The 16,914-nt window shown below is 34.9% G+C and overlaps 1 protein-coding gene across 1 annotated transcript in view; it reads left to right on the plus strand.

The window, feature by feature from the left end:
• The window catches only part of UBR5 (ubiquitin protein ligase E3 component n-recognin 5), a 142,883-nt gene extending 126,222 nt beyond the window's left edge, over positions 1 to 16,661 (plus strand). Inside the window, exons 48-59 of the mRNA XM_057532432.1 lie at positions 414 to 657; positions 2,096 to 2,207; positions 2,853 to 2,997; positions 4,027 to 4,157; positions 5,570 to 5,630; positions 7,688 to 7,863; positions 8,063 to 8,147; positions 9,539 to 9,694; positions 10,082 to 10,195; positions 11,611 to 11,755; positions 13,145 to 13,230; positions 16,029 to 16,661. Coding sequence (XP_057388415.1) covers positions 414 to 657; positions 2,096 to 2,207; positions 2,853 to 2,997; positions 4,027 to 4,157; positions 5,570 to 5,630; positions 7,688 to 7,863; positions 8,063 to 8,147; positions 9,539 to 9,694; positions 10,082 to 10,195; positions 11,611 to 11,755; positions 13,145 to 13,230; positions 16,029 to 16,241 — 1,668 coding nt within the window. The 3' untranslated portion in view covers positions 16,242 to 16,661. The remainder of the gene's footprint in view (positions 1 to 413; positions 658 to 2,095; positions 2,208 to 2,852; positions 2,998 to 4,026; positions 4,158 to 5,569; positions 5,631 to 7,687; positions 7,864 to 8,062; positions 8,148 to 9,538; positions 9,695 to 10,081; positions 10,196 to 11,610; positions 11,756 to 13,144; positions 13,231 to 16,028) is intronic.
• Positions 16,662 to 16,914: the final 253 nt, after the last annotated feature.

Raw genomic sequence — 16,914 nt, forward strand, 5'->3', positions numbered from 1 at the left:
CTTTGTCGGTAATAGAAGGTGCAAATGTTTTTCCCCGTTTGTCATTTTTCTTTTACTTTGCTATGGTATTCTGCCACCAAAGGAATAGCCTATGATTTTTTTCTAGGATTCACTATTTAAAAAAAAAAATTTACACTTTGATCTACTTGTAATTTATCCTGCTATATTACCAAATTGGTAGACCTTTTAAGAAAATGTTATAATTGAGTTAAATTCCATTATCCTGATTTAATGTAAGATATTCTTGTATGAGTCAGAGTGTTATTTGGAATATAAGCTTTTGAGAACCCAAATACTTCGTAGCTATTTCAGCTGTCAAGGAAAAGCTAAAATTAGAGTTTCAGATTTTACATAGAAAAATTTCAAGGTGGTTTCCAACACTGAATTTACTACTTTTTGTTGTGTTTTAATAGGTTGATCGGGATCGAGATCTTCTTATTCAGCAGACCATGAGGCAACTTAACAATCACTTTGGTCGAAGATGTGCTACTACACCTATGGCTGTACATAGGGTGAAAGTTACATTTAAGGATGAACCAGGAGAGGGCAGTGGTGTAGCACGAAGTTTTTATACAGCCATTGCACAAGCTTTTTTGTCCAATGAAAAACTGCCAAATCTAGATTGTATCCAAAATGCCAACAAAGGCACTCATACAAGTAAGTACTCTACAGGTAACAAGCACATACAAATTCTTTCCTTGTTTAATGGAAACAATGATAATCACAGTTATATATGTTTACAGTGGGAGAACGTTAATGTATATTTATACTTTTATACTATTTTATTCTAGATTAATGATTTAATCTTGTTTAAACTACTATAATTGACAATTTACCAGTTTGCTCTGTTACTGCCACACTTATTTTCATAAATGGCTGTGATTGTACTATATTTTTTCATCTCAAATTACAATGTCTGGGGAGTGAGAGGTTTAAGATCTATGGTAATATAAAAATTCAAAGAGCAAACTGCAGGATTTCCCCAATCCCTGTATTTAATAAGTAGAGATACTTAGAAGAAAATGCTATTGTCTAGAACAGTGCTTTTCAAAGTATAATTTGCAGAGTTGCTCCAGTCTCCAGTGAGATGGAGCTTGCAACCAAATGTAAGTTGGCTGTGTCACCAACTTCACTGTTTAATTTAGCAAGACTTTGTTTTTTGGTAATAAGGTTTTCTGTATTAACATCCTGGTGTAAGCTCTGCCTCCTTGAGGATCAGCACTTTGGGGTTAGGATTCTTACCTAATTTTCAGGATTACAATTAGCATATTAAAAAATGTGTGAAAACTACAAAAGGTTGAAACAGGGGGTTCATGTAAGGTAGGGGCAGAAGATCGTCAGTCTTGTAGGTGGATGGATATAGTAATTGCGGGAGAAGGAGTTACTAACAAAATCCTGTGTTTTACCTAGCTGTAGCTGTATCTTACTGGGGTTCTGTAAACTGCCACCATAAAAGCTGACTGAGGTCTGGAAAAAAGCTGAATGAGCTCTGGAAAGAACTGAGGATGAGAAGATGGGGAGAGTACCTCAGCCTTTCATCATTAGTTTCACCATTTGACTTTCTATAGTCCTGTAATAAAAAGAAATTGTCAAATGTGAATGAGGAAACCCGGGAAGTCATGACGTTTCAGAAATAACTTTTCTGCATACTCTTTAGGAAACCATACCCTGGTTTATACTTAAGGTTTTAAGAATAATAATAGCTGGGTGGCTACAATGCCTTTAATGCCAAAAACTAAGAATAGAGAAGATGATACTCAAATATGTAAGAAATCTCAGCATTATTTATGGTGGAACTAACATAGCCCCAGTTGCTACATATTATTTCACAGCTTTGACATGACAAGGGGATAAATTCATTAAACAAATACTGAGTGAACATTTATTACCTACGAGGTTCATTCTACAGAATCACCCCCAACCCTCAAAACCATACGGAGAGTGACAGAAAGGCACTTACACAGATGATAAGGAAGATGATCTACAGTTGTCATGTTCTTACTATGTTTGTCTCATGTCCTCACATTGACTTTAACATTTAAAGTAGCTGCATTTACATTCATCTAAACAAAGTGTATTTCATATTTTTTTCCAGGTTTAATGCAGAGATTAAGGAACAGAGGAGAGAGGGATCGGGAAAGAGAGAGAGAAAGGGAGATGAGGAGGAGTAGTGGCTTGCGAGCAGGTTCTCGGAGAGATCGGGATAGGTGAGATAATTTTGCGTCTTTTATTGAGTACCATCTTTTTGGATGAATTGGAGGTAGGCCTGTAAATAAGAGTCTCAATTATGGACTTATAAAAAATGAAAGTTTTAATAATTGGATATATGTATTGTAACTAAAAAAGTCTAACCAACTGTTATTAAAATATTCTGCTTTAAAAACCCAGAGGCAGTTGAAATTATATTGGCTTTTTATTTATCCTGCTCAAGGTCCTAATTTTTTGAAATTTTTATTAACTTCATATCATGCTTTCCTAAATTTGTTTTAAAATTTTAATTGTGGCAATTGTGTTATTTAAACCTCTAATTTTTCACGTGTTAGGATGGGTAGCATTTTACTTTTGACTAAAATTTCCAGTAAATATGGGTGGGCTCTTGATTTCTGGTATTTTAAGGTCCTGTTCCCTTAGAATCAAATTAACCTATGCATTGCAGATTTATAGATTTTCAAGTGACAAAATCTAGATAATCTTTATTTCCCCACCATCATTCTTTAGGCATTCTTCCACCCTGGTACCATAACTGGAGCTAACTGTATGCTCTGGTTTTCCAACTTTATTACTAGTTGTACTGATATTTTCATTTTGCAGACAAGGGAAATGAAGTCGTAATAGCTCTGTTCACCTTTCAGGGATTTTAGAAGACAGCTTTCCATCGACACCAGGCCCTTCAGACCAGCCTCTGAAGGAAATCCTAGTGATGATCCTGATCCTCTGCCAGCACATCGTCAGGCGCTCGGAGAGAGACTTTATCCCCGTGTACAAGCAATGCAACCAGTATGTATGGTGTACTTAGCTGCCTCTTAACTGGCTGTGCCATTTTTGGTTTCCAGTTAAGGCTGGTATTTTAAAAAGTTGCCAGCTGCTGGAAAGCCATGTGGTTGAGGACTGCAATAAAAAGGAAGCTTAGGGAGGGAAAGAAGCAGGACTTACTGGAGAGTAATTGTATATAGCTTGATGTTGTTTTTACTACCTGTGCCAGGTTGGCATTCTACCTAGTAATTTCCTTGTGTGCTAAGGAATTATCTGTGCATTGTATTTATTTATACCCTTATTTGTACAAATTGTTACTTTGCAGCTAGAACACATTGCAAATAGTGTATTTTACTCTTTTTTTTTGGAGTAAAATTGCTTTACAGTGTTGTGTTAGTTTCTGCTGTACAATGAAGTGAATCAGCTATATGTACTTTACTCTTGATATGTATGACAGGAAGATTTTATTTTGAATGTTCTGTCAGAGGTTTCTTTCATGGAATATGAAACATAACCTAGTTGTGTTTTTTTGTCTTTATACATAACTATATGTACATGTTATAGCAAAAGAATAGTAAAACAGAGTCAACCAATTAATTATATTTCAGTGAATCCTTAGCCTTAAATATAGGCATCTTTTTCTTTCTCCTTCTCCCTCCTTCACTTCTTACCTCCCTCTTTTTTGCTACACTAAATGAAAAAAATGTTTCCAGTTCTCTGATGAGGAAGGGAAAAAAATGAAAATTGAGTATTTTTATGTTTACTCATGGGTATCAAAAACCTTTAAAAAAGGCTTGTCAACCAATATTAAACTAGCTTTAATAAGACTGCTAGTGCATAGACTATTTAATTCCCTACCAGAGTTTTCTATAATTAAGCTTCCAATTTAATAAAATCCATTACTGGTTCAGAATGTTTTTTTTTTTTCTATTTGTTATCCAAGTTTCTTACATTTTCTTCTTCTTCTTTTTTTTTTTTTCTGATAAAAGATTGCTGATTTAGACAAGAGGTTTCAGAGAGTAGAGGCAAGTAACATTTGTTTGTCATTTACAGGCATTTGCAAGTAAAATCACTGGCATGCTGTTGGAATTATCCCCAGCTCAGCTTCTTCTTCTTCTAGCAAGTGAAGATTCTCTGAGAGCAAGAGTGGATGAAGCCATGGAACTCATTATTGCACATGGACGGTAATGTATACAACTGGGAAGACATTTTAGTTTAAACATCAGCTACTTTATTTTTAGGATGTGGCTGTCACCATATCTTAAAATTTATACTAAATAGTACAAGACTTTAAATGGCTTTTTAAGAGATGGCTTAAAAATCCATGAGTGAGACAGCTGACTTTCACACGTATTAGAAGGGCAGAATTTTAGCAGTCACTTTAGGTTCTGAAGATTTTTTACGAACCTTATTTAGAAACTAACTTATAAAGAAGTACATCTCATTCTCCACGTGAATACCCCTAATGGCAGAGGCCAAATACCTCAAGAAATTGGGTGTAATCCCTGAGTCCTTGCAATAAACATGAAATTTCTTTTAGACCTCCTGATTTATCTTAAAAATCATGCAAGTTTTTGCTTTCTGTTGTGTAGTATATTTGTTTTAATATTAAACTTGAAAATATCTAACAGTTAAATTACTTATCCTTCCTTTCCCCAGGTGACAGGTAAAAGTGACAGGAAGATATGCCGTACTTAATCTGTGCCCTACTGGGGCTACTCTAATATCCAGTTTAAGGCTTTGAAGTGTTATTTTAGATGAAAATGTCTGTTTATTTTTCTCCTAGTCATGTTACTGAATGAGGAACTTAGATTAGATATAGTCCTAGAGATGGATAAGTGGGTAAGTTAAGCCCTGAAACTAAATAGCCACTTAACCTATTCCAGCGATTTACCTGTCTCAGAGCCTTTGAATGGTCCAAGCCAAAGACTATTGCTAGAAGTTTATTTTCTTTGCTGTTACTACTATTTTTTCTTCTCTTGACTTTCATGTACTATGTCTTTATTCCTCTTCCCTGTTTCTGGAAGTATCAACACACTGATATAGCTTAGCCCATTATAGAAAAAGTTGCAAATAATGTGTGTTTTTGATAAAAAAGATATTTGTAAATATATGTAAGGGTTGCTAATTTAGAAGTGTTTTCTATTGAATGCAAGAATATATAATATTGACTGCTTTCACCTGGCTTTATGGATTGAACAGTGAATTTATTAGTATTCTAGAATAATTAAATACCCTAGAGCATTTGATTGCTATTGTGGTTGCTTTCTGAACATTTTTCTGTTCTTTTACAATGCTTCCCCTGAGCTCAAGTTTCAGTACCCCTATGAAGACTGCATTTATTTTGTCTTAAATCAGGTAGCCTTTAGTTCATTGTCTTGGATCATACATGTAGCATCCTGTGTTTTTGTGTATATTATTGACATTTCTGTTCCTAGAACTGCATTAAGACTAGTAAGTGTCCTAGATATTTATTTACTTCAAAACTTAAATGTATTTATATATTCTTATAAATTTTAATGCATATGGTTTTCTCTACACTAAATTCTAGAATTTCAGTTATCTGAAATGTGAAAGGTTGTTTGTTTGTTTTTAGGGAAAATGGAGCTGACAGTATCCTGGATCTTGGGTTATTAGACTCCTCAGAAAAGGTACAGGTAAGGGATGTTTTGTACATGTGCTAATAATAAGCACTTGGAATTTAAGTTACAGAAGGGAGAGGAAAGCATATTTACAAAGAAACTATGTCTTTGTAAGTAAAATGCTTGATTACAGTAGAGGGAAAAGCAAAGATAAGTATAAAGGTGTCATATACAGAATCAAGTAATAAGACTGGTTGAGATAGGGTTCAGTGTAACCCCACTCACTGGCTGCCTCCACTTGAGCACAGGCTGAATTAAGCTTAAATTAGAGATGTCAATTAATATCAGAGAAGGAGAGCAGTCCTATGGATTCCTAGGTCTCCTTCCTCAAGTAAGCAGCAGAGATCCAGAGAAAATGTGGCATACGGTATAGCAGTAAGAAGGCTTTTTTAAAAGTGCATGATGTATTTCAATTTGTAAGCTACCTGAGAATTTCAGTGCCAGCCAAGATATAATCTTATCTCTTTCACTGACTACAACTAAAGACTCTGGACAAAATACAAAAAGGAACTGCTTGAGGATTCTGAAAAGTAAACAACAGCACACTGATTGGAGGGAAGTCAAAATTTGAAAAACTGTTATTTTGAAGCGTTGTTTCAGGCAGGACAGTAAAACTGGTCCCCATTACTCCGTCTTAACTGGAAGGTAGTACATGCTTTAAGAAATAAACTATAGTATAAACCACTGTCCAAGTCCCAGACTATCCCATATGGTGCATATGCGGGGCAGACCCAATAATATAATTAAAAGGCTTTGAAAACTTAATTGGTAATGGAACCACTGCACACAGAAGATGACACTTCCAAGCTGAACATAACCAGGTTATTGCCTACCAAAGCCAGCATTCTCCATATCATTTTAACAAGACCCAGAGTTTCACAACTTAGTATTCAACATGTCCAGGATACACTCCAGAATTATTCAACATACAAAGAACCAACAGAGACTCACTAATTCTCCTGGGAAAAGAACCAATAGATGCTAGCCTTGAGATGACCCACTTGTTGGAATTATCAGAGACATTATCTCATGTTCTGTGAGATAAAGGTAAATAAACACAAATGAATGGAAAGGTAGAGGTTCACAACAGAGAAATAGAAACTAGAGAACCAAGGGAAAATTTTAGAAAGTACAATGTATGAAAGAAAAAATTCACTGAATAGGTCAATAGCAGAACAAAGATGACAGGAAAATTCATCAGTCAGTTTGAAGATAGATAGAAATGATCCCTTCTGAAGAATAGAAGGAGAAAAGATGTCAAACAAACGACAGTTTTCAGAGACCTGTTGGACCATATCAAACATGCATGTCATTTGGAGTACCCAGAAGAGGAGAACGAGATTGTTACAGGAAAATATTTGAAGAAATAATAGCTGAAAACTTCCCAAATTTGATGCAAGACATAGATTTATAGATTCAAGGAGGTCAGTGAACCCTAAAAAAGGATAAACTGAAAGAAAACTGTGTCTAGATACATAATCAAGCTGCTGTAAAACTAATAAGGAAGCAAAGAATAGTGCCTTACATATAGATAAACAGTGATTTGAAAGGCAGTGGATTTCTTATCAGAAACTGTGAAGGCCAGAAGACAACAGAGAGCATCATCCTTAAAGTGCTTTTAGAATTGTCAATCCAGAATTCTATATCCAAGGAAAATATATTTAAGGAATCAAGGTGAAAGAAGCTACCAGAGTTTCATTAAGTAATTTTACTTAAATGGATAGAGAAGTTAACAGGCACAAGCTGTGTATATCACAATTCTGAAAGAATGAATTAAATTTATTTACATTTGAATATGAATGTGGCTTTACCTATCGAACTTTATATTTAAGTGATTTAGAGAACCAGTTCATATGTTTTGCTGTTAAAAATCAATCTTGGGTAATGTCAAAAATATTACTGTTAGTTCTTTTGGAGGGGGTAGCTGGATTATTATTATTGTTAATTTTAAAGAGAGTTATAATGGCATTTTTTAATAAAAAATAATCCTTTTCTTGTAGACACATATACTAAAATATAAACAAACAAATAAAATCAATCTTGGGGCTTAATCTCTGATACTCTATTATTAGGAAAACCGAAAGCGTCATGGTTCTAGTCGAAGTGTAGTAGATATGGATTTAGATGACACAGATGATGGTGATGACAATGCCCCTTTGTTTTACCAACCTGGAAAAAGAGGATTTTATACTCCAAGGCCTGGCAAAAACACAGAAGCAAGGTTGAATTGTTTCAGAAACATTGGCAGGTAAAATAATCTTGTATTTGAATTTTTTAAAAATTTCAGTTTATGAGACTTTCTAAAATATATTAGTTTGTAAAATGTGTATATGCTCTACTATAAAAATTTCTCAACATATTTTATGTATATTACGTATGTGTGGGGTGTTATGTGTTCTAGAATTATTTTTGAATTTAAATACTATTTGCTTGTTTTTTATTTTTAGGATTCTTGGACTGTGTCTATTACAGAATGAACTATGTCCTATCACATTGAATAGACATGTGATTAAAGTGTTGCTTGGTAGGAAAGTAAGTGATTTGAATGAACCTAACTGCTTTTACAATTGCAAAAAATTTGTTTTATAAAATAATTATATATATAGCATTAAATTAGTATTAAATTTTAAAGCATTATAGCCATTATAAATCATTTTCAAACATTTAATGACATGGGGAAAATCTGAATACATGGAGGAGAGAGCATAGAAGAATGGGTGACACACAGGTGGGTTTGGAGGGTTTGACAGACCTGGATCCTGTTGCAGACAAATCCCTTGACATTTATGGCATATTTCCCCATATATAAAATGGTAAAGAAAACAGTATAGTGCCTGGCACATAGTAAGTGCTCAGTAAGTTCTAGTAAGTAGTGGCAATAGAAGTAGTATTGTATTGAAAGGAGCATTCCCAGTTTCAAAAATATACATAAGATGTAGGTGGGTAGAGGGGACAAAAGGATGTAAGAAAATATAGCATAGTATGCTTGATAATTATCTCTGGGTGACAGAATTAGCTTATTTTCTTTATGTGTTTTGATAGTTTGACAGCTGGTACATTCCTTTACGACGGGGTTGGGGGAGAGAAACGACATCCTTTAAATTAATGCATAATACTAATTATAATCACAAAACAACAAAATATTTTACAGTCTTTTCTAGTGATGCACAACACACATCTGATATGATTAGCATTGTTAAAGCTGTGGTCTGTTAATAACTTTCTTTACTCAAACCCATTGGTGAATATTATTTTCTATTATTACAGCATATCATACTATGATACATATCTTTTCCTCTTCTTTTTCTTTTAAAACTCTGACTCTGTTGACTTCTTAAAGTGTTCCAGCTAAAATGTTCTTGTGCAGAGAAAGAAGAACTGGACTTAAAAGCTCAGCAACATAGAAATGTTGAGCCTTTAACAGGGTTTATGGAAAAGATTATGGAATCAAATAGACTCAAGTTTAACCCAATGATGTGACCTTCAGCAAGTTACTGGATTCCTCTGAGCATCAGATTTATCATCTGGAATTAATAACCTGTATTTTATGATTATTGTCAAGGCTAAACAGGATGTGTATTTAGCTTAGGACCAGTTAGTTGCTCGGCATAATCACTTTGCAATAATTAGTGCTGGTTTCTACAAATAAATTACTTTACAACTTAAAAAAAAAACTAGTATACTCCTGGTTTTAAATTTTTTAAAAATGCATATTTTTCATGCTTTGAAAATTGAATGTATTTATCACAGCCAAAGACTTATTAAAATTTTACCTCTTTAGATCAGTTATATTTAGTGGAAGATAAACTGATAAAGAATAATCTTCAAATTAGATAAAATTCTTTATCATAGATTTCAACTTACTAATGAATTCAGTTAAGATGTTTCTTTCGTAATTGATTTTCATATGATTACTTTCTTAGGTCAATTGGCATGATTTTGCTTTTTTTGACCCTGTGATGTATGAGAGTTTGCGGCAACTAATACTTGCTTCTCAGAGTTCAGATGCTGATGCTGTTTTCTCAGCGATGGATTTGGCATTTGCAATTGACCTGTGTAAAGAAGAGGGTGGAGGACAGGTAAAGCAAATGTGTGGTTTTCTGATCCTGGCAGGAGAATTTGGTTAGTCTGTTGTGCTTGACATATAGAAAAACAATTTAGATAAATAGGGACCAAGAAAGACACACACACACACACACACACACACAGAGAGAGAGAGAGAGAGAGAGAGAGAGAGAGAGAGAGAGAGAGAGATAAAAGACACAGTAGGAGATGGAGAGTGAGACAGACTGAGAGGTCGAAGAGTTTATAGTTACTTAGGCCTAGAATGTTTGCATTCCTTAGATACTTGTCAGATACAGAATTGTCTTTAGATTTTAAATTTTTAGGAAATTGTTTTATGAACTGTTAACTTATTACTGCTTTGACAAAATTGCTTTTAAATGGCACTGCTAAATTTTTCACAGGTGGAACTTATTCCTAATGGTGTAAATATACCAGTCACTCCTCAGAATGTGTACGAGTATGTGCGGAAGTATGCTGAACACAGAATGTTGGTAGTTGCAGAACAGCCATTACATGTAAGTGTTTTCTGGAAAATGTCACTAGATCTGATGAGGCTATTTGTGTCTTCTGTGTTTTAAACTAGCTCACAGTGTATTCAGCTTGCTTATAAAAGGTCAAAAATTTTAAACCAAAATGAATTTACATACAATGTAAATTACACATGAATCCAGACCTTTCTTTTGGGTAAAACTACTTGGAAAAACCATGTAATCATCAGAAAGTAGATTTGGTAAGGATGCTTTGTGGGACTAAAATGACTACTGTTTTGGGGGTCCTGCAACCACCCATACCTCTCTCTGGTGACTCACTAGAAGAACTCCTAGGACTTGGAGGCAGTTGTACTCATAGGTATGGTTTATTATAGCAAAAGGACTCTCACAAGGGGAAAAAAGTACATCAGACAGAGTCTGGAGGAATCCAGATACAGGCTCCAAAGTTGTCTCTCTGGGGGCATGAGTTGTCACAAAGAACGTATATCTTCCTCCAGCAGTGAACTACAGCAATGCATGTGCAGTGTTTGTGTTTAGGGAAGCCTGCTTAAGAGTCACAGTGCCCAGGGTTTTTATTGGAGGCCAGTCCTGTAAGCAGTTCAGACCCCCTGAGGAAAAACACGTGTTCATCATAAATCACCTTCTTTGCACAAATAATCTAGGCAAGCTGGTACAGCAGGGTTTATTGTCCCAGGCATTCAAAATAGCCACATCAGTTAGTAATGTAAGGAAAATTCTAAAAACCAAGGACCATTCATTCCTCCAATCAGGCTCTTCTAAAGGGCAACATCAGGCCCGCTCTTTCTCCTCTTGAAGAATGTTTATGAAGTGTTTCTGATCCCTGTTCTGGGAATAACTGTGTGGGCTCTGGAATCATACTGTCAGGGTTAAATCATGGCTGCAGCCCCCTCTAGCTGTATGACATTAGCAAACTACTTAAGTAATTTGTGCCTTGGTTCCCTCCTCTGCAAAATGAGGATAGGATTAAATGAATTAACATATGTAAGGTGCTTAGAACAGTTCTTGGCACATGGTAATTTCTCAGTAAGCTTCTAGATTTTGGGTTTGTGTCAGGGATGTTTGTTTTTGTCATTATCATACTCTTCCTAGGATGTTGACAGGATAGCACGTTTGACAGATTGAAGCTATTCTTAATGACTAGCCTGTTACTAACATAATTTTAAAAATTATTTTTGTTAACTCCTGATATGTAACAGTACTCCTTCACTTTTGAACCTGTAGCCCTTTTTTCCCTCTGCCACTCTTTTGAATCTGTTAATAAGAAACTCAAAATACATAACTTAATTTTTTAGTATTATTTAGAATTATTTAGTATTCTTAGGCTGCTAAAATTAGATATTGGGCTTTAACAATAATAAATGCTATGTAGAAAATAAAGTACTGATAGTAATAAACAGGTTATTTTTGAAATCCTCTAGGCAATGAGGAAGGGTCTACTGGATGTGCTTCCAAAAAATTCATTAGAAGACTTAACAGCAGAAGATTTTAGGCTTTTGGTAAATGGCTGTGGTGAAGTTAATGTGCAAATGCTGATCAGTTTCACCTCTTTCAATGATGAATCAGGTATGAAATTTTTTAATGTTTATTTAAGGAATAAACTACATAGATAATTTGGTCAGTCAGTTTTCTGAGTTTCTGGTTCTTACATATTTACAGGGGCTTAGGAAATGCTGTATTACTCAGGTGTTTTTATATATATTTTTTTAAGATATGTTTGAACTATGATAGCTTAGCATTAGGTCATTCTTAATTCTTTTATTGTTTAATTTTTCTAGGTTTTAATAAATGGTTTAGTATGATACAAGTAAAAATTCCTTGTGAGCAACTGTGTGAAAAGGACTTTTATAAACTATTAATAATTAAGAAAAAATAATCCATGTGACAATTCTGTTGGCCTTTTCCCTATTCATGTTCCTTAAACTCTAATTAAAGAATTTGACTACATGATGTTTGCTTTGTAGAACAGGATCCAAAGCACACTTAGAAAGACATAAGAGCACACAAACACATGGAGAATCTAGAAAGAATAACAAGCGGTAGTGATAATCCTAGACTAACATTCATCTTTAGTGCTTGATTTGTTGCAACTCTTCCTTTTCAAGTCCCGTATTCTAGGAATAGACTTTTTAGCTGTAACTACACAATAAAACACTGGAAGCTCCAAGAAATTCCTGAGAGGACTATAACTCTAGTCCAAGATTATTGCATACATGAAGATACCAGTTTTTTCCCCTTTATTTTTCATATTTTGCAAACAGCTTCAGCCAAATTATAGTAAGTTAAATTTGGATAAATTTTCTTGTTTTTCCTTCATGCTTGGCAACATATAGATCATTGCGTAGTAGTTTTTGTGCCACTTATTAATATAATTTTCAATACCTGTGAGATAAGAACTTGGCTTATTTGCAAACCAGAAACTTAGAAGCGGGAAAAAAATACCTAAAGACGCTCCAAGTATGATCCTCCGATCAGCAGCATCAGCATCATCTGGAAGCTTTTTAGAAATGCAGAATCTCCGGTTCCTTTCCCCTTTCTTCCCCCATACCTAGTGAATGAGAATCTGCATTTTAAAAAGATCTCGAGCCAAGTGATTTGTAAACTCATTAAACTTTGAGAAGCACTGGTTTTAAGGTCATGAGAAAAATCATGACTTACAGATGGGATTAAAGTCATGTGATTTTTGAGGCTGGTGGTTCATTTTTCTTGTCTTGGTCATCTTGGTCATTAGGATTGATTAATGAACTCTAGAGGTTTCACACATTATGCAAGTGGTCCTAACTTCCTCTGTTAGGGTTAGCACCCCCCCCATTTTAATTTTATACCTACTTTTATAAGAAGTAATATTCTAAAAATATAACTGATATATATATATATATTTTTTAACATCTTTATTGGAGTATAATTGCTTTACAACTGATATAGTATATTTATTGAATTTATATTCATTTGTAGGAGAAAATGCTGAGAAGCTCTTGCAGTTCAAGCGTTGGTTCTGGTCAATTGTAGAGAAGATGAGCATGACAGAACGACAAGATCTTGTAAGTTAAGTTTCACAAGATTTGTAGAAGAAAATGTAAAAACCTTAAATACTATGTATGACAGCGTTTTGTTTTCAATTTGTAATGGTTGGTCATTTTAATTTTGGCTAAAAAAATTATTGAAGGTCAGAAATAAAAGGCAGTTTTGTTTCTCTACTCTAGAACAGAAGTATGAGTAAAACTGTAAGCAGAGTGAAATACATCTTAGCTATTAAAATGTTATCCTTAGTCCCAGAAGATAATACCAGCTTATTGTTGAGACATGTTTTTCCCCCTATAGTGCTTATATATGCTAGCAGCCTCTTTTGTACATCCTTAATCCTTTTGACTAGCAGCAAACCTTTGCAAAATTTTTGAATAGTATCTTAACTGCTCTGTATACTATGAATAGAGTAGCTTAATTATGGGTACTACATCTCTGATTTAATCTTATTACTTATTATTAACTTAGAATCATAAATTAGATGATATAAACTTTGATTATATTGAAAAGTCTATCAAGTCTGTGGAACCTATGTCCAACCTTGAGTATATCCAAGTCAACCTGTCCAATAACCTTGAAAGGCAGTCTAGACTTTCCTGTAGAAATTTGAGGGACATTCCTTACCCAGAAAATCTCAGAGATCCTTTCTATTCATATTCCTCATAGTTCCCTGTGACATTTCCCCTGTTGAAGCAGCCTTAGTTCTCAATACTCTAAACCAGACCTCTTATGGAATGTATAAAAATGATCCAATTTCTAGATATATCCCCCCGTTTCATTTGAGAGGGAGAAATAAGTTACTTGTGCACGAAAGCACAAAACTTGCAGTTTCCAATTTACCTGTAATTCAGGCAGTAACTTATTGATATTTTTTGGGGGGGGAGGGGGTCGTGCATTTAGCATTCCTTCATCTTTACATGGCCCCAAGAGCCTTCCTTCCAGTATTTCTCCACTATAGCAAGACAGGTTGTCCAGCAGTCCTAGCTGTCAGCTGGGTTTTGTTCTTGGCTTAGCCATATGGTAGTTTCCTAGGTTGCTCCCTAGGTTGATTCCATATAATTCCATGTACTTGGACTTTCCCAATCTTGTGGACCAACCCCAAAGTCCCTACTAATGCTAACACCATATCTGTCCCTGTTCGCTTTAGGAGTACCTGATAGCGTATTAGGGTTCTTGTAGTCAATCTTTGGATTCAGAGCAAAACCAATACATCCTCAGTGCAGTCGGTCAAGTTAAATCTCACTGCATTTCTTCTGCCTTCTACTGGAAGAGAAAGCTGTTAACTATTCAGTCTTTTGTGAGAGAGAATCTCCCTCTGTAGGGACCTCAAAATGTCTTAGCAGCAGCTTTAATTTGTGAGCTTTACTCTTTAAACTCCTGTTATACCAAGGTGTCTTTTACCTCTTCCTCTTCCCCTTCCCCTTTTGGGAGGTTATCCTTCACATATTGTTGGGTTTTTCCTTATGTGTCTCAAGGACAGAATATAACAGCGTTTCCTAAACTGTTCTCCTTTGAATTATTAGTCCCAGGATTGTGGGGTAAGACTACATAGTTTATTTCGCTCTTGGAGAGTCACAGGTCACTAGTAAAAGTTCTGAGAAGTCCTCTGGTATTTATTTCTCTTCCTCTAACTTCTTGGAGGTCCAGCGATGTAAGTCATCTGTCTGGTTAATCACGTTTATCCTTGAAGAAACACTTTACATTAAGTTTCTTTTTTTACTTGTAAAATGAGTGGATTGGGCCAGCTTTACCTCTACAGTACCTTCCAGCTCTTTTATAGATCTTTGAAGATTTTGGAGACCCTAACAAACACAGAGGTTTTTTTTCCTGCCTCCTTCTATAGAATTCTAGATGAGATTTCTCAGAAAACTATGCTTCACGAATAGTTTAGGTTTCCTAGTCATTCTGGGATAATGAATATATTTGTCTGTTTAGTTGTACACTATAAATGCAAGATTTTAAAAGCTTTACCTTAAGAGATAGGCACTGTCTTACTATCAGTGAGGAATGGTATGTATTAATGTAAATATTTCAGAAAAAGTAATTTATGCTATATTGCACAAATTAGATGCATTTTAAAACTCAATGTTGGGACTTCCCTGGCGGTCCAGTGGTTAAGATTTTGCCTTCCAGTGCGTGGGGCTGCACATTCGATCCCTGGTCGGGGAGCTAAGATCCCACATGCCTCGGGGCCAAAAAACCAAAACATAAAGCAGAAGCAATATTGTAACAAATTCAATAAAGACTTTAAAAATGGTCCACATCTCCCCCCGACCAAAAAAAAAAAATCTAAAAAAAAAAAAAACCCTAAAAATGTTTAACATGGCTTATTGCATGGATTTTGATGTACAGTAGATGCTGTTGAACACTTAATTACTATTATAAAATTATTATGTATCACAATGGACCACTGAAAATGCTGGGTTGTTTTGCTAGTAGATAAAATGCAAAATAACTTTGATAACCTCTGTGAATTTTGAACTTTTGGAGACCTTGTACCTTATTCCCACTAAGAGATACTCTGGAATTTAGAAACTGGAAAGGCCCTTAGAGAGCATTTGGTCCAATAGCCTCATGTTACAGATGAGAAACTGAGGCATTGAAACATAGTCACTTTTCTACATACCTGACATTTTTTTCTCTTCTGACCCTGAACCTTTCCTTTTTAATACAAGAAATTTAAAACTCAGTTCAAAATAATACCCCTTCGTAGGTTTTAACACAAGAATGGGGCTCTACGTATATATTGCCAGAGTTAAGGGTTGAATGTTAATCTTTTAAAAGCCAAACTTGTAATTACTATACTCCTGTTTAGGTTTACTTTTGGACATCAAGTCCATCATTACCAGCCAGTGAAGAAGGATTTCAGCCTATGCCCTCCATCACAATAAGACCACCAGATGACCAACATCTTCCTACTGCAAATACTTGCATTTCTCGACTTTACGTTCCACTCTATTCCTCTAAACAGATTCTCAAACAGAAATTGCTACTCGCCATTAAGACCAAGAATTTTGGTTTTGTGTAGAGTATAAAAAGTGTGTACTGCTGTGTAATATTACTAGCTAATTTTGTAGATTTTTTTCCATTTGTCTATAAAAGTTTATGAAAGTTAATGCTGTCACACCCCGTGGTGGTACCTTAAAGAGATTAAATGCAAACAAACATTCCTTGCTGAGTTTGTAGCTTAAAGGCCTGAGGAGCACTAGCAACATTTCACTATAATGGTTTGCTAGTCAACAACTTCTGGGTCTAACCCCAGCCAAAGATGACAGCAGAACAACATAATTTACACTGTGATTTATCTTTTTGCTGAGGGGAAAAAATGTAAAATGTTCTGAAAATTCACTGCTGCCTTTGTGGAAAGTGTTTCAGCAAAGGTTCTTGTATAGAGGGAATAGGGAATTTCAAAATAAAAAATTAAGTATGTTCTGTGTTTTCATTTTAACTTTTTTTATGGTGTTTAATTTGTGGTTGGCTGCAATTGTGTATCATGTATATGGAACTTGTAAAAAAAAAAGTTCTGAACATTCAGATCTTAGAGATGAAATCACTTTTACCTATAAAAACCACTTTTATTGCGGTTTGACTGCATTGAGCTCTAGGATATTAAATGATATCACTAATATTTTGCATGTAATTTGTTCATTTGAGTGAGGGCACTTTTTTGTACATATGATGGGGGCCAATGCACAATACTT

The sequence above is a fragment of the Balaenoptera acutorostrata genome, chromosome 17, assembly GCF_949987535.1.
Source record: "Balaenoptera acutorostrata chromosome 17, mBalAcu1.1, whole genome shotgun sequence".
Classification (NCBI taxonomy): domain Eukaryota; kingdom Metazoa; phylum Chordata; class Mammalia; order Artiodactyla; family Balaenopteridae; genus Balaenoptera; species Balaenoptera acutorostrata.